This window comes from Indicator indicator, chromosome 21, assembly GCF_027791375.1.
Source record: "Indicator indicator isolate 239-I01 chromosome 21, UM_Iind_1.1, whole genome shotgun sequence".
NCBI lineage: Eukaryota > Metazoa > Chordata > Aves > Piciformes > Indicatoridae > Indicator > Indicator indicator.
The window spans coordinates 16453109-16470266 of record NC_072030.1 but is presented as its reverse complement, the minus strand read 5'-3'; the positions used below and the strand labels follow the sequence as shown (position 1 = coordinate 16470266).

General features: G+C 56.2%; 1 protein-coding gene across 1 annotated transcript; it reads right to left on the bottom strand.

Annotated features, from left to right (window-relative positions):
* Positions 1-2357: 2357 nt before the first annotated feature.
* On the bottom strand, positions 2358-14054 carry IFITM10 (interferon induced transmembrane protein 10). The gene is made up of 3 exons (XM_054390622.1): positions 13942-14054; positions 12234-12648; positions 2358-2507 (listed from the first exon to the last, which is right to left on the bottom strand). The coding sequence occupies exons 1-3, from the start codon at positions 14052-14054 to the stop codon at positions 2358-2360; spliced, it is 678 nt and encodes a 225-aa protein (XP_054246597.1).
* Between the last annotated feature and the right edge of the window lie 3104 nt (positions 14055-17158).

Sequence of the window (17158 nt, the reverse complement as noted above, 5' to 3'; positions counted from 1 at the left end):
GATACCTGTATGGCTTGTCCCAGGCATGCTGGTCCTGCAGTGACCTAAAGTTGTGGCTTGAAGCCCCCAGCACTACAAATGGGCTCACCCTGTGTGAGTTGTCCCCCAAGCCTGTCCTGATGGGACTGTGCCTGGGCTGCAAAGCTTGAGCGTGCCTTGCTGGTGGAGGATATTGAGCCAAGACCTTGGGAATGGCCAATGTGAGCTCAGTGCAGGTGCAGGGGTTGGGAAAAGGTGATGCAACCTCACCTCTGTGCTCCTCCTAACCCTCAGAGGATTTTGGGGGTGACTAGTGCAGGTCTTGCCTAAACTAGCACCGTGTCAGTGGGCTTTAATTTGCTCCAATTATCAGGTGCCATTGCAGGGTGGCTGCAAAGTGAGTCACTTCAGCTGCACCCTCTTTGAAGGCCACCTCCTTCCTCTGCCAGGGACAAGGACTGCATACAACCCTTAGATATGTTAGGATGGAAACCTGGTGGCTATCACCCCTCAGATCTTGCTTCAGGGAACTGAGAGAGGTTGGGAAGAGTCTTGACCTCTGGATGAGTGATCGTAGAGCAGTTTATGGCTGAGATCCTTCCCAGGGCACCATGTACAGTGCTGCCAGTGGAAACTTCAGTGCAAAACAGACCCCCTGAGCTGGTCTGGTGTGGGAATGCCCTCCAGAGAGTGGGGAGCAGGTAGGACTGCAGCTCCTTCTTCCCACAGCTTCCCCCATAAAGGAAGGTCAGGCTGGGGTTAAGGTGTGGAGACCTGAGCAGGAAGAATGTGACATCTCAGGAGGCTTTCAGGGAAGCACCCTCATGGTCTGTCCCCAGAGCAAACTACATCACAACCCTCAGAGAAAGCTTTAACCACACACTGAGCAGAGGATGAAGGGCCCCACCACAGCCTGGGGGCATTCTCCATCTCCTGCTGCACCTTCACTTTTGTGGTGGGCACAAAGGTGGCCTCCTCCTGGTTCCATGGCTGGTCTCCATCCACCAGCCTCCCTTGGCCAGCTTACAACTGGAAGAAGATGAGGCAGCTGTGGCATGTGAGATGAGAGGAAGGGTCAGAGGGGTTGAAAAGCTGTCTTCTGGTCTTGATCCTGCCATTCATCTGTGGTGCTCCCAAGTCAGGCCATGATGATTTGCAGCTCTGCAGGCAGCTATCAGGAAGAGCTCTGAGCTCGGCGTCTCCAAACCCTGGCCCTTGGCAACGGTGCCAGGAAGAGCTGCAGAAGCAGCAGGTTCTGATTGTGGCCATTTATTTCCACCTTCAAGGCTGGTCCTGGCAGGGAAGGAGGGGGGAGCTGCCCACTGGGCTGCCTTTGCCTGCTTGCCATTGATCCCCCATGGCAGAGGTCTGCTCTGCCATCTGGAGCTGCACCCTCCTCCACGCAGCCCTGACCTGCAGCAGCATCCCTCACTCCTGCTCTAAATCCCTCCCAAGCAGCTGCTGGTGACAATACCATTTTCTCCTGCCAGCTCACAGGGATCAGGAGCCTGGCCCTGCTCTGGAAGGAATGAAGCCAGCAGCAGATATCAGAGGTATCTTTTATTGACTGTTTACAGAAATACAGTAGCACTCGGTTCAGGGGGCTTAGGCAAGGTCTCCAGAAGGTGCCTTCCTTCTCAGCATTGCCAGGAGAGCCCGAGGAGGAACCTGCCCATCAACACCTTGGGGGTTCTCTGGAGGCTTTGGGGCTCCCCTTGCACTCTCTGGGGGCTGGGATTTGTTTGAACCACTGGATGAAATCCAAGAGAAGAAAAAGAAAAGAGACACCTCCCCCCCACCTCCCCACACAGCTGAGGGTGGTGGGGATCCCAGGACACACCTGATATGTCATGAACCAGCCCTGCTGTGGTCCCCAGCCATCACTCACCAAGGAGCCCACTGCTCCCCAGTCTGTCAGGAGGTGTGCACAGCTCTGGGCTTTGCACACCCTTGTCACACGGCTTGTTGGCCATGAAATAAATCTTCCTCAGGCTATTTTGTCTCCCTGTACAGAGGTGAGAAGCCAGACCCTTTCCCACAGCAGCTCACACCCTGTCTGGGGGCAGGGAGGGGATACTCAGCTGGGCTAATAAATTAATTTCATTTCTATTTATGTATTAATTAGCTTTATATGTGTAGGGTTTGTTTGGTTTTTGTTTGCTTTGGGTTTTGTTTGGATTGTGTTTTGTTTGTTGCAATCAAGGTGGAGTGTTGCTTGTGGTTTTGGTTTCTTTTTCTTTGTGGTTTTGGTTTCTTTTTCTTTGTTTGTGGTAGGGTTTGTTTGGGGTTTTTTTGCATCCTTGCTACAAAGAAACAACTGCAGACACTTCTGGCATAGAGGCATTTTGGCTGCGGCCACTGCTGCTGTTGGCCTCCCTCTAGTAGTCAGTGAGGGGATATCGCAGGAAGATGAAGATGAGGATGATACAGAAGGTGGCAAGGGCTGAACTGGTGATGTTAAAAAGCCTGGCTGTCTTGGCATCTTCAACTGCTCCGTTTAAGTCATTGAGGAGTTTCTTATCCCGGACCTGAGGGCAAAAGAAATAAAGTTAATGGCATAAAATCCTTCGGAGATGCTCACAAAACCCAACACAAAGTCCCTCTGCAGCCCAGGTGAGGGCTGGGCTCTGCCTCTTTGCATTTGGGTGTCTTAGGGAGAGGCATAAGGCAGCCTGAGGTGAAGTTTGCACTCAAGCTCTGCTATGGGTTGAGCCTGTGGGGCCAAGCAGTGTCCTACCTGTAGACTGGAAACCCCTGGGAGTGGAGGTGAGCTGGAAGACTGCCCCATTGCTGCTACAAGCCAGGTCCCCATGGTCTGTGGAGAAAGCCTGAGGGAGCTGAGGTGCCATCACACACCCCATGCCTCTTAGCACCCCTCCCAGTGTGTGGCAGCCCCCTGGCCCTGCAGTGCCAGGCTTTGGCTTGCCCAGCCTGTGAGTGAGGCTGGCTGTGAGCAGGTGAAACCTGGCACAGCCTCCCACTGCAGCTCCTGGGCTGTGCTGAGCCTCCAGCATATTAAGCAGCCTTGGGTTGATGAGATCCTTTTGCAGGTCTCTGCAGCTCCTCTGCTGTCCCTGCCCCCAGCAGGCCTCAGCCCTGACAGCACCCTGGGCTCTTTTCATTGTCCTCCTGCAGGCAGGGGCTTTCCATGGGCTGCTCCTGGGGAAGAGTGGTGCACTGCTGTCCCTGTCACTTGCCTGAACCCACCTCCCCCAGGCTGCATGGCACTGCCAGGCAGTGATGGCACCAGCAGAGTGGATGGTGCAAATAGTCAGCTGATGGCACTGCCAGGCAGCAATGCCACTAGCAGGCAGTGATGGCATTGCTAGGCAAGTGGGTGGCACAGCTAGACAGTGATGCCACTAGCAGGTAGCAATGGCATTACCAGGTAGTAGATGGCACTTCCAGGCAGCAGTGTCACTAGCAGGCAGTGATGGCATTACCAGGCAAGCAGATGGCACAGCCAGGCAGCAATGGCATTAGGAAGCAGGGATGGCAATAGCAGGCAGTGAATGGCACAGCCAAGCAGTGCATGGCACAGCCAGACAGTGATAACATTGCAAGGCAGCAGATGGCACAGCCAGGATGCCACAAACTAGCAGGGATGGCACTCAGATGCAGTGGATGGCACGGCAAGAAACAGCAATGCCACCAGCAGTCAGGAATGGCACCAGGGGGCAGTGGCATTAGCAGGCAGCAGATGGCGTCGGCAGGCAGCAAATACGAGGAGCAGGCAGTGATGGCATCATCAGGCAGCAGATGGCACTGCAAGGCAGCGATGGCACTAGCAGGCAGCTCTGTCACTACCAGGCAAGCAGCAGATGGCATCTCCAGGCAGTGAATAACACTGGCAGGCAGCGATGGCACAGCCAGGCAGCAGCAGCTCTGCAGTTCGATTCCAGCAGAGGAGGGGTCAGGCTCCAGCCCTCCCTCACAGGGCTGTGTCCTTGTCCCCCAGCCTGTCCCTTCAGCCAGCACCCAGGCAGCTGGAGCCGTGAGGATGTGGGAGGAAGGACCAGGAGACTTCACCCTTCTTCCCTTGCCCATACCCAAGCAGTGTATCCAGGGGTTGGCATGGGGTGGCTGTGCCAGCCTCACTGCCCACTTTGTGGCCAGAGGGTAACAAGCTATGGGGTCAGGGTCCTTTGCTGCCAGCAGTGTGAGCCCTGCCAGGACCTGGCTGACTTGATGCTAGGTGCTGGTGTCAGGCTGTGCAGAGCAGCCTTGGAATCACTGAAAGACTTCTGCCGACCAGGAGTTTTCCAAAAAGCCTCTGTGATGGATTCAGACCATGTCTTAGAGGCCTTTTCTCTCTCCCTCCTGCAGTGCCTACCCACCAGGGCCATCCTGAAAGCCTTCTGCCACTTGCTGGGTGTGGGGAAGGGTTGATGAACCCCTCCTTCCCTCTGAGCCGTGCTGGTTCTTGGAGCCTCCAAATCCACATCTCAGACCCTCAACCACTTGTTCCATCAGTGAGGACCTCTCTGCACAAGCACCTCCTGCTCTTCCTTAATCCTGGACCACGGGTGTGGGGGCTGCTGCTGGCAGGAGGCTCACAGCTGGCACCAGCAGGCACATGGGCAAGAACAAGAGCTCTCTTTTCCTCCTCGTAGTAAACCCTGCGGTGCCCTGTCCTCAGCATCTGCTGTGCCCAGCTGGAGCTGGGACCATCCACCCAACATCACTGCTGGGTACTTGGCAGCTACAGGGCAGCCTCCTGAGAGCAGGGAGAGGGGACAGTCACAAACCATGTGTGGCTGGAGCTCCCAGCAGGGGAGATGACCTCTGGGAAGGCAGCAAACTGGCAGCTCCCAGGCCTCTTGGTGTCAGCTGCCTGGCTGGGATGACTCACCTTAGCAATTATGGGATAGGTTTAGCATCCTGCCCCAAACCCCAGCACTTCCTCACCCACCAGTGAGAAGCATGGAGGTCCCTGCACCCAGAGCCCCAGGAGCACTGGATTCAAGCCAAGAATTTCTCCTGCTGCTCCTGGCAGGTTCTTTGAAGCTCTCCAGTGATTTCCTCTTCCCAGCAGCAGGGCTGCTGGAGACAACCCCTGTGCAAAGCAAGTGCCCTTTGCCTCTTCCTCCATTATAACCCAGTTGTGACTGGGAGAGGCTGCCCTGCCACGGGCAAGCCAGAGTTTGCTGCCTGTGTTTGCCAGGCAGACAGAGGTTCCTCCAGCAGACTGGCACAGCTGGCACACCGAGCTCTGCGAGCCTCCCACAGCCCAGCTGCTTTGCCTTTGTGGGGCCAGATTCTCTTGGCCCCAGGAGCTCTCTCCCACTCCACCTGTCCCCAGGGCACCCTCCTACCTTAATTTCCCTGCCCAGCCCTCTCCCAGTGCTCCCAGCAGCCTCTCCCACCCAACACCAGTTCACCCTGGTGGTGCTTTGGCTCTTTCCCACGCTGTGCTTCAGCAGTGCCCATCCTTGACTCCCCCTGGCTCTGCCTTTGGCCCTGCTCCAGCCCCTGCTGCTGCTCAGCATCTCTGGCAAGGGGCACCTGGGGCTGTGCCCTCCCCAGCATCACCATTTCCTCCCAGTTCCTTTTTTCTTTTGTCCTTCCCATCTCTTCTCTTTCCCTGCTGTTTGGGCCCAAATGATGGTGTGACAGCCACCTTTGACTCCTGCCAAAGGGCACCCAGCTGCCTCCTGTCCCTCTAGCTGGGTGCACCCACCTGCTCCACCTGCCCACAGCCCCCATCCCCAGCAGCCCAAATAGAATCACAGAGTCAGAGTTGTTTTGATTGGAGAAGACCTCTAAGATCATGATAATGAAGTAGCAGAAGTGGAAACAAATGGTCCCAAGGTACCTCCATCTCCAGCATTCCCCTGCCCTTTCCCCTCCCTAGCTCTCCTCCAGCCTCTTTGGCCTTGGTCACCTGGACCCCTCATCGTCTCTGAGCCCTTGGTCCCCTTCCTCTCCTCCTGCCCACCCTACAGCCTCCATAGTTAGCCTCATGCAGATCATCTCTTATTGTCCATCATCATTTAGAGTGACAGGGAGCCTTGAAGTGCCAGACAAGTGCCAGGGCCCCTGCAGCACACAAGAAGCCCCAGCCTCCCACATCTACCCAGGGTGAGCTCACCTCCTCCCACCCAGCCTTGCACCCCCAGATGCTTTCAGATGTCTTGCTTGAATGTCCTGCTGCAGCATCTGAGCTGGGCTCTGGAGGAGGAGATCTCCTGGAGAGCAGAGAAGCTCCTTCCCTGCTTTGTCCTTAAGGAGATGCTGGTGTCTGTCTCACAGCCCAGCCTCAGCCTTTCCTATTTTCATGCTCCTGTGGTCACCACTGCCATCAGCTGCTGGCAGCTGCTACATGAGCTACCAGGAGCCCTTGAAGCTGCTTCCTTCCACAGCCAAAGACATGAAACACGATGAAGGACAGGTCCCCAAGGTCACAAGGCTGAACCCCTCCCAGACCCAGCTGTGGTGTTCCCTTAATCACAGACTCTTTTCTCATCATCACTTTGACCTTTCTCACCTTGTCTAAAACCTGAGGGGGATTTTTTTGGCCCTGCTTTGCACTGAGGTGACCCCTGTGTGAAGATCACTACGTCTGCTGCCTGTGGCATTTCCCCAGGTGCCCCAAGGCACTGTGTGGTGCCCTCTTTGGAGATCCCGTGAAACAGAGCTCACTTCTGGTCCAGCTTGGCAGCTTACACAGTTCCTTTCTTCCTCCATGCCTGGCCTTCCATGAAACACAGTTTGCTTTTGTTGTGCCAGCCTTTCTCCTCCCCTCTCCCACCAGCAAAAGGTAGTGGTGGTCTTTCCCTCATCCCTGCTGCTGACCTTGTCCTTCACCATCTCCAGTTTACCATGTCCTCCATTATTTCCATCTCACCTTGTCCACCACTATCTCCAGCTCAACATGTGCTCCAACATTTCCAGCATGCCAGTTCCCCAAGGGTTCTTCCTTCCCTCCTTCTGACCACCATTCCCTGTCCCTCCTCTCCTTGGGGTTTTGCCTTCAGCTTCCTCTTCAAGTGCACCACCTCACTTCTTCTCAGTCATTTCCCAAGCAGCCACCTCCCCTCTCTCTATCCTGGGACTATGGCCTCCCTCTTTTTTTGGGAGCCAGAGTACAAAGTGCTGCCTCAGCACAGAGGAGGACACCAATGGTTTGGTGCTGAGCAGCCTAATGAGGCTGTATTTAAGGCATGCAGCTCCCAGCTGGCTGGATGGAAAGCTGTTTCCGTGCAGACCTCTTTGTCCCTACCCATAAGGAGCTCTGGAGAGGATCCTTGGATTATTTCGCTCTGGGAATCGGCCAAGAGCTCTCCAATTCCTCCACCACAGTGTCACAGGGCTGTCACCCCTGCATTTCTCCCATCTCCACAAACCATTGCACCTCCTGAAAAGTGAGCTGAGAGCCTGCCTGAGAGGTCAGGTGCAGCTTCTTGGGGTTAATAAGTAGCCATGGGTTTGTGCTGCTCTGCTCCCACTCCAAAGGAAGAAGATCAACAAGTGGTGAGAGGAGGAGGCAAACAACCATGCCTGGAGCTGCTTGCTAAGGGCTGGGCAGACCACAGCCAGGAAAGCTCCTGGAGCACTGTCACACCTCATCTCTTGGTGGCCTCAAGGGGCAGAAAAAAACCTCTGTGAGCAACCCCACAGGCTGCTGGTGGGACTTCTTGCCATCTTCATCTCCATACAACCACAGAGAGATATCCAGATACTGGTACCACCAGATCCCAGCCCCTGTCATCTACTGCCTCGTGGCTCAATGAGCACTGAGTAGGACTTGGCTGGCCCTGGTGGTCTCCACAGAAGGACCTCCTAAAGCTTGAAGAGAGATCTCTTGCCCCTGAGCCCTCATGCATCATTTTATTACCACTTGCAGCTGGGGAAGAGGGAGAGAGGAAGCTGCCAAATATCAGGCATTTGGTCCTGAGCAAACCAAAGTGCTGCTCTTGGGGCAACCCTCTCATCTGTGCTAGGCTGGGGTTAAGGTTACCTTAGGGTTTCTGACTTCCTTGGTCCTGCTGTTGAGCTCTTCTTCCCCAGCACCAGCACACACTCACAGTGAGAAGTTTGTGCTCTGAAAGGCTGACCTTGAGAAGCTTGAGGTGCTAGAAATAACCCCTGGAGGGATACATGAGTTGGTGCCACTGGTTGCAGCCCAGCAAGCAGCTTCTGGCCAGGATCTGACCTGCTTTGGGTGTAACTAGAGCTGAGGTGTGCTGTCCCTCAGAGAGCTTGGCTGGGTGGCTGTCACACAGGGTACTTGGTTTGGGTGCCACAGTCTCTGCCCTCACCTGCCTTTGTGTGTCTCTTTGAATAGGAGCAGAAGTTCTCTGGTGCTGGGGTGGGGGTTTGGGTGGTTTGGGTAAACGGTGGTCCCCAGGAAATCACATTTTCCTGCAGGAAGGAAGCTAGAATACCATAGCTCACGTGCAAAAGGCCAGGCAGGTAGAACCAGAGAATCATTTAGGGTAGAAAAGACCTTTAAGGTCATGGATGAGGCCTTGGGCAACCTGGTCTAGTGGAAGGTGTCCCTGTCCATGGCAGGGGGTTGGATCTAGATGATCTTTGGGGTCTCTTCCAACCCAGCCCATCCTATGAATCCAGGAACCATCAAGTCCAACCATTAACCTTACTCTGCCAAGTCCACCACTAAGCCACATCCCCAAGCACCACATCTACATGGTGACAAGGGATGGTGACTCCACCACCCTGTGCAGCCTGTTCTAGCCCTTGACAAACCTTTCAGGAAAGAAATTGTTCCTCATGTCCAAGCTAAACCTCCCCTGATGCAACCTGAGGCCATTTCCTCTCATCCTATCAGTTGACACTAGGGAGAAGAGCCCAACTATCACCTGGCTCCAGCCTCCTTTCAGGGAGCTGTGGAGAGCAATGAGGTCTGCCCTCAGCCTCCTTTTCTCCAGGATAAACCACCCCAGGTCCCTTATCTGCTTCTCACCAGCCCTGTTCTCCAGACCCTTCACCAGCCTTGCTGCCCTTCTTTGGACCTTCTCCAGCACTTCAATGTCTTTCTTGTAGTGAGGGGCCCAAAACTGAACTCAGGATTTGGGGCACAGCCTAAGATGCTGCAGATGGTGTTTACGGCAGGGAATTGAAAATCCTGTTGCTGATAATGAGAAGAGTGGTTCCTGGTGTTGCCAGATGTTTCAGTTAAAGGAAATGCAGAACCCATAACACAGGAACCATTTAATGCCACCAGTGCACTGGTGGCCCTTCAGCCAGGAAATCTGTACCTCCACTTGCCACAGGCTCTGCCCTCAGAAGTCCCAGAATGAGCTCAGGGAGGAGAAGGTGCTGCTCCCTTGCCTACCACAGCACCTTGCTTGGTCTCTGCAGAGCACAGGCATCCTAGAAGGGCTGGGACTTCAGGATCTGCTGCTCAGTTGTCCTTGGATTTAATTGCAGAGGAACAAGATGAGCCTGTTCAAAGGGACATGTGTCCCCAGGGCATTTCTTGCTCCTGCTTTCTCTGAACTTCTGGGAAAAAAACGTATTGTCTGTAAGAGCTGAAGCCAGCCCTAAGATTCAGCCTGGCTGGGATGTTGTGAAGGTCTCTGCAGTAGCTATGAGTGAGAAAGGATCCCCTCTTTCTCAACAGCCCAGTGGTCTTCCCCAGCACAGACCTTCTGCTAAAGCCTGTGAGGGCACTTCCCATCCCTTTGACCACTTGGTAGCCCTGTCCTGTACCTCTGAGGGATGTTTTGTTCCTCTTTTCACCCTGCCACAGAGTCACAGCCCGCTGGCTGGGAGCTCCAAGAGCAGAGCATGGTCATTTCTACCTGCTCAGCTCCACATCTATTTGGGTATCACCATTACACCAGATCAGTTACTGCCTCTGCAGTCCACGAGCCAAGGCTGGCTTTTGACAGCCATCTTCTAGCTTACTTTGCCTGATCTGGACGAAATTTTCCCTTTCCTCACCACTGCTTTCACACTGATGTCCTCTAGACCTTTGTAGCCCACATGAGACTCCAGCCCCCAACTTCTGGGCTCTGCCCTTCCCTTCCCCCTTGTGTCATCAAGGATAGCCAAGGGCCCAGCATGTAAAAACCTTGTTGGTGGCAGATCCTACTGCATCCTGTCCCCTGGGGATGGGTCAGCCTGGTCCTGCCCCCAGCAGCTGAGGGACCACAACTACCCTGGTACCCACTGTAGCTCCCACCACCTCCTGGGGTTGTGACACCCTTTCTTAGCCTGCTGTGGCTGTGCCTCTTGCACAGGAAAGACTCTGATCGTTGAAGGCAAATTCAGATGAGCAAAGACAGAAAAAGAAGGAGGAAACCAGATCCTTCCCTCACTGCCTGGAAGAGTGGGGGGTGTTAATGGACTCCCACTTGTGTCAGGCTGCTGCTGCTGCCTGGTGTGCACAGGGTGACACTGAGCCCCAGCATGATTCAAGTGAAGCTGCACAGATGGTGAGAGGTGCTGAGCTCCCACCGTGGGGAAGGGGAGAGAGAGGCAGGCACCACGCTGGCAGTGCTGGGCGAGCCCAGGGCACAGGTGCCACGGCCACGTCCCTTTGCCTTCCTGCTGGCTGGGGAACAGGCTCCTTGCAGCACTGGGCATTGGCAGGCCAGCGCGGGAGCTGACAGGGGTTAATCGATCTGCTGCTGTGACGAAGCTCATCCTGCCCTGGCCTTCCTCTGAACGCTGCCTGCCAAAGCGAATCAGCCAGCTCCTCCTGCCGGGCCACCCAGCCGCCCCGGGCTCTCCGCGCAGCCATTCACTCGGCTTACATCCGGCAGGCAGGGATGGGGAGGGCAGCCCAGGCCCCTCTCTCCTGGCAGCTGTTGAGGGGCTGCTCGCCCCTGCAGCTATTGCTTGTAACCTGGGCCCATCTCCACCATGGGCTGCGTTCCACACCACTGCCCTCTTCCATTCCCACCGTGGGCAGTGCTTCATACTGTCACCCTCTCCGTCCCCACCATGGGCTGTTCTCCACACTGTCACCCTCTCCATCCCCACCATGGGCTGTTCTCCACACTGTCACCCTCTCCATCCCCACCATGGGCTGTTCTCCACACTGTCACCCTCTCCATCCCCACCATGGGCTGTTCTCCACACTGTCACCCTCTCCATCCCCACCATGGGCTGTTCTCCACACTGTCACCCTCTCCATCCCCACCATGGGCTGTTCTCCACACTGTCATTCTTTCCATCCCCACCATGGGTTGTTCTCCACACTGTCACCCTCTCATCCCCACCATGGGTTGTTCTCCACACTGTCACCCTCTCATCCCCACCATGGGCTGTTCTCCACACTGCCACCCTCTCATCCCCACTAGGGGTTGTTTTCCATGCCAACACACTCTCCATGTGTTGGCTGTGCTCCACATCATCACTGCCATCCTCATTATGGGCTGTGCTCAATGCTGTCACTTTCTCATCCCCACCATGGGTGGTTTTCCATGCCATTGCCCTCTCCATGCCCACCATGGGCAGTGCTCCATGCTGTCACCTCTCCATCTCTACCATGAGCAGTGCTTCACACTGTCACCTCTCCATCTCTACCATGGGCACTGCTCCATGCTGTCACCTTCTCCATCCCTACCATGAGCAGTGCTCCACACTGTCACCTCTCCATCTCTACCATGGGCTGTGCTTCACACTGTTGCTCTTTCCATCCACACATCTCTCTGTGCCTCCAGCCCTGATGCTGGGTAAGGTGAAGCCGTCCTGCACCCTCAGCCACCTCCTCAGCTACCCAGGGCTTGTTCCCATGATGCTGGCAGGTCTCTGGGGTTTGCCTTGGGATTTATAGGACTTGGAGGGGGAGCTGGACACCAGTTTTAGTCAGAGAGAAGGCAAGAATGAATGGGGCAGGATTGCCTTGCACCTTGGCAGCCTCTCCTCTACCAGGTGCTGGCTGATCCTGGCCTGCTGCTTCTTCCTGCTTCTGCCTGACCACCCAGTGCTGCTGGATCCCATCCTGATGATTTCTAAGAGACAGAAGGATCCTGAAGAAGGGACCAAGTGCTGGGGTGCCTGCAGGTGCAGCGCAAGCCAAGCCAGCCTCATGTTGCCTGCCTGGCACCAACACCATGGGCCAGAGAAGTTTCTGAGGGTACCACAGCAAGTCAAAGTGCCCCTCCCCACCCCCCATGCAACATCCCCCTGGCTCCATCCAAAACACACCTCGGCTCTCCCAAACTGCACCTCCAGCATCTGAAACCTCTCCTTTGGGTGACACAGAGCTGACTTCCACCAGGCACGACCCCCCGAGGCGCTCCCCAGCTCCCCTGCCACCCCTTACCCTCAGCACTCACTTTCAAGGAATAGGCCAAGGCGATGAAGCCCAGGCAGCAGAAGTTGAGGTATACGAAGTTGAAGATGGACCAGAGATAGTAGTCGTTCACCTCGGTGGTGTCAGGGTAGATCTCGATGACAGTGGTGGGGTTGGTCATGGTCTTCTTCTCCACCGAGTGCTTGCACGGGACCGCCGGCCGCAGGCTGTCCCCTTTGCAGCTCTTGCTCTCCATGAGATAAACGGCAGAGGAAGGAGACAGGACGGGCGAAGCCTGCCGGAGAGCTGGGGGCTTGGCGATGCAGGCGAAACAGCCCTGCGGGGGCCCCTGAGGGGGTCTCGGCGTCCAGGCCACCCCCTCGAAGGGGCACGGCGGGCCCAGCGGGGGATCCTGTGTCCTCTCCGTGGTGGCTGCCGCGGTGTCACCGCGCTCTGCCCTGGCAAAGCAGAGAAAAAAAAAAAAAAAACAACCAACACACACCCCCCCCGCCGTGAAAAACGGGGGTGAGGGGATGGAGAGGCTGGGATGGGGAGGGGATGGGGGGGGGGGAGAAGAAAAGGGGAGGGAAAGGGAGATGTGGGGGGACACAGGAAAGAGAGAGGGACCGGGAGGCAAAGGAGAGAGCGGGGAGAGGAGTGGGGGAGTGGGCAGAGGAGAGAGGGAGGAGAGGAGAGAGGGAGGAGAGGAGGGCAGGCGGCAGGGGGGAGGAGGAGGGAGCTACACCCGGAGACCGCCGAGCCCGGACTGCCGCCGGCACCGGCAGGGGCGGGCAGGGGGGAAAGGAGTGGGCAGGGGTGGGCAGGAGCGGCCAGAAGCAGGCAGGGGCGGGCAGGACCTGGCAGTAACGGGCAGCAACGGGCGGCAGCGGGCAGCATCCCTGCCTTTCGCCCTCGTTGTGTCGTGTGTGTTTGTGTCCCCCCCCCTCCGCTGCCCGCTGTCCTGCGTGACCCGCGCTGAAGTCACGAGTGGGGAAATAGATTAAATCCCCACCACCACCATCCCCAACCAAAGAAGAAAGAAACAAACAAAAGCAGAAACAAACACTCGGGAGGAGCTGGGAGGGCTGGCGCGGGTGTGTGTGTGTGGGGTGGGGGTGCTCCAGGGTAGTTTCAACCAGCCCTGCTGCACACACACCCCCCCACCGCAGCCCTCCCCGCCTGTCTGTCTGTCTGTCTGTCAGTCAGTCTATCCGTCTGTCTGGGGGGCCTTCTGCTTTCTGTCCCACTCCGGGATGCAAGGGGGTCTCCCGGTGCGGCAGAGCAGCCCGGCCCCCTTGCCTTCCCTCCCTCCATCGCTCCTCGGTGGCGGAGGGGTTATTTTGTGGGGAGGATATTATGTGTTGGGGGCTGAGTCCTCATCCCTGCGGGATTCCAGACGGGATTGCATTTCCTGATTCCTCTTCCACCTGCCAGCAGGTTCCCAACCCCATCTCCCTTTTTTTTTGGGGGGGGGGAGAGGAGGGGGTAATATCACGGGATCCCAAAATGTCAGCATGGTGGGGGGCTAGAAGGGACCCCTGGAGATCATACCGTGGCAGGAGAGGAGGAGGAGAAGGAGGAGGAGGAGGGGGATGAAGACAGAGGATAGGGAAGGGGATTTGGGAAGAGGTTCTTCTCCCCCCACTCCCACCCCAGCTTTGCAAATAAGAGAGACTAGTCCACCTCAAGCTGCCCGTCTGTCCGTCCATCCGTCTCCTCCGAAGGCATCAGGAGGAGCCGGGGATACTCACAAGGAGGGATGCGGGGAGTCGCTGCATATCCGGCTCAGCACTGCCTCCGGCTCGGCTTCCTCGGCGCTGGAGTTGCAGGAGGAGGGGAAGGAGGAGGGCGGGGGGGCACCCATGGGCTAAGGGTGGTCAAAGGGGTGCTTTGGGGATGGGGAGGTCAACCGGCAGCCCCCCCACTCCCCTCCTCCAAGCATACTCCACGCAGGAGAGCTCCTCCGTGTCCCAGCCCTTCTCCTCCTGGTCCCCCCCACACGGGGACGTCACCTCCTGCTTGGAGCATCCTGGTAGCACCTCGCTGGAGAAAAGACAACTCCTGGGCCTCGGCCATCTGGAGGGGATGCTCAGCCCCTGTCTCCCCAGCCTCACCCACAGAGAGCTTTGCAGTGGGGACTGGCTGCAGCTCTGGCTGTGGCTTCGCTCCCACGGGCCTGGGTGAAAACCTAAAGCAAGAGTGGTGGCAGGAGCGTGTGGGGACAGCTGGGACAAGGGGAGGTGGTGGTGACGCAGTGCTGTGGGGAAAAGAAGTGCTCTGGTTGTGGGAGCTGAATGGAAAGGGAGATACAGCCTGTGTGTGGGGTGATAAATCCTGCAGGCACTCAGCACACCCCGGGCTGGGCAGGAGCACCCCGGATCCAGGGCATGCTGCTGCTGTAGGGGAGGGAGGTGGGGATGTCACCAAGGATGGACAAGCCCGGGAGGATTTGGCTGTGCCTGGGCTTGGCACAGGATCAGGGAAATGTTTGCTGCCTCCCGCTGCCAGCTGCCCTGGGAGCTGCATGGAAACCTGACTGTGGGGTGCTGCCCTAGCACACCCCCCCCTGCCCAGGGACGTGATGGTGAAGAGCACCTGGTGGCACAGGGACAGCTTTCAGGTCGTTTGGGAGGACGTAGGCATGGCACAGCGAGGGTGAGGACATCCGTGTCACCTTACAGCAGCAGAGCCCCGCCTGGTGCAGGTGGCTTTGAGGCAGGCAGTTCAGCCGAGCTGCTGGGGAAGGGGAGCTGAGACGTCCCAGAGTGCTGGAGACAGCACAAGAGTTGGTGCCAGTCCTACCTGCAGGGGAAGGGGAATCCTCTGGAAACGCCTTAAGGCTGCCCACAAAGTGCTGAGCTCAGACAGAGGGATGGAAATTCCCTCCCCTGTGCACAGGCAGGTCTGGCTCCTGAGTAGGGACACCCCCCTCCTGTTCATCCCCGTGGGCTGGTGTGATGTGAGGACACTTCTTGTGCAGCCACAGCGCTCCCAGGCTGGAGTGGGTCCAGTTTCCACTGAAGATCCTTCTGAAGGTGCCTATGCTGTTTAAAAAAAGGACAAATTGTCCTCTGGTAGGGGATTTTTGGCTGCTGGAGCAGTGTTGGGTCCTGCCAAAGCAAAGAGGGCTTTATTAGAGCCATGAGTGCCTGTGACCAGACCTGGGGCTCTCCCCAGGACACTGCTAAGAAGCAGAAGCAGCAGCAAGGTGAGAGTGATGCTCCCATGGGATTAAGAGGCTTGCAGGAGAGGCAGAGCTGCAGTCAGCTGCTGTCAGCTTTTTTGGAGGGCTTGGACAACCCTGGGAAGCCTGCAGCTGTGCAGAGCATCCTTCCCACAGGCACAGAGGTGGAGCCCCCCAGACACAGATCACTGCAGGCCAAAGGAGCTGCTGGGAAAGTTGTGTAGGTAGGGCTGCTCTTCTTAGCACCATCAGTGATGGAGGGGCAGCAGGGAAAAAGATCTCTGAGGGGGTCTGGAGAAGGCAAGAGGAGGCAGCAGGGTGGTGAAGGGGAAGGTGGGGGTCAACAGAGGTGGGTGCATTCTTTGGGGTGAGTAGGACTGAAAGGTCAGGAAGGTTGGGTGGTTGCTTTTTCTCTTCTTGGTACCAGGTCTACCCACAGTTTGCAGGGCACTTTGGGGCCATAGGGTTGGTAATTCATCATCTTTCTTGATGTGGTGAGGGCTTTATTCCTGTGGACCACAACAGCATTTCTGCAGCATCCAAAACCATTCATGGAACCCTTCAAAACCAGGGAACTGGCTTCAAAAATGATAACACCAGAAATTCAAGATCCTCAACATTCTGCATTATTTTCACACTCTTCTTATTTTCTGGGACTCTTTAAAGGTGCAAGCTCCCAACCTTAAGGCCTAGGACCACTTTCCCTTCAAACCAAAGCTGGTGTGAGGATGAACAATCCCCTGTGTGACCGTGGCATCAAGGCTCACATCTCCTTGTGGAGGGACAAACAGAACAGGAAGATGTTTCCTGACCCAAAGCAATTCTCCTGTAATCATGTCAGAGCCCTAGGGGCTGTAGCACTATCTGGCACTGTAAGAGAGGAAGTTTTCCATCTCAGATCCTACTCCAGCTTTCTGGAAAATCATGAGCAGGACCTGCCCCTGATGGTTTCCAAAGCACAAAGCCCACAGTGCCCCGAAGGCTCTTTCCTAGTTCCCCTATAAAATTCCTTAATGGGTTGCTAAGGCACATAAGCAGCAAGGTGGCCTGAGGCTCAGAGGGGGTAAATCCCTTCTCCCTGCTCTCCCTGGATCTCTGCCTCCTGTCCTCCAAGCTTTCAGTCTGCATTCTGCTGCTTTTCCCTCCCAAAGGAACCTAAAAATAAATAAATCCAGGAAAGAGAGGAAAAGGAAAAAGCCATCAGCCCCCAAACCAATGTGCTTAGTCATTCATGGTGAGTAAAAATAGTTCCCCAGTGAATAAATTGCTGAGCCAACCAGATGAGCAAGTCATAGAATCATGGAATCATAGAAAACCAGGTTGGAAGGGACCTCAGGATCATCTGGTCCAACCTTCTGTCATCTCCATAAACAAGGGGGTCTCACCTTTGAGCTGCTTGGGCAGGTTCTTGTCTGAATAAGCTTTTGGCAAAGCCCTGGGCAGAGCTGCTTGGAGAAGGATCAGCCCCATGCAGCCAGCCCTGAGGGTCAAGCCAGAGCACCCTGCTGCTCCAGGAGATATGTAATGAAAGAGTTTATCTTCCTTGCACCAGAGACATTTAATAGAGTGAACTCTCAAACTGTTATGTGCTTGGAGTTCACAGGATCCCAGAATCCCAGCACAGTGGGGGCTGGAGGGAACCTCTGGAGATCACCCAGTCCAACCCCCTTGTTAAAACAGGGCACCCACAGCAGCTTGCTCAGGATCACAATGTCCAGGTGGGGTTGGAAGCTCTCCAGAGAAGGAGACTCCACAACCTCTCTGGGCAGCCTGCTCCAGGGCTT

What these genes read in the sequence shown, in the direction of transcription:
- IFITM10 (XM_054390622.1), bottom strand. Translation starts at nt 14,054, where the DNA reads ATGGGTGCCCCCCCGCCCTCCTCCTTCCCCTCCTCCTGCAACTCCAGC. An exon ending in GACTCCCCGCATCCCTCCTT is followed by an intron (nt 12,649 to 13,941) that starts GTGAGTATCCCC and finishes CTGCTTTGCCAG; the next exon opens with GGCAGAGCGCGGTGACACCG. An exon ending in CCTTGGCCTATTCCTTGAAA is followed by an intron (nt 2,508 to 12,233) that starts GTGAGTGCTGAG and finishes TTTTGCCCTCAG; the next exon opens with GTCCGGGATAAGAAACTCCT.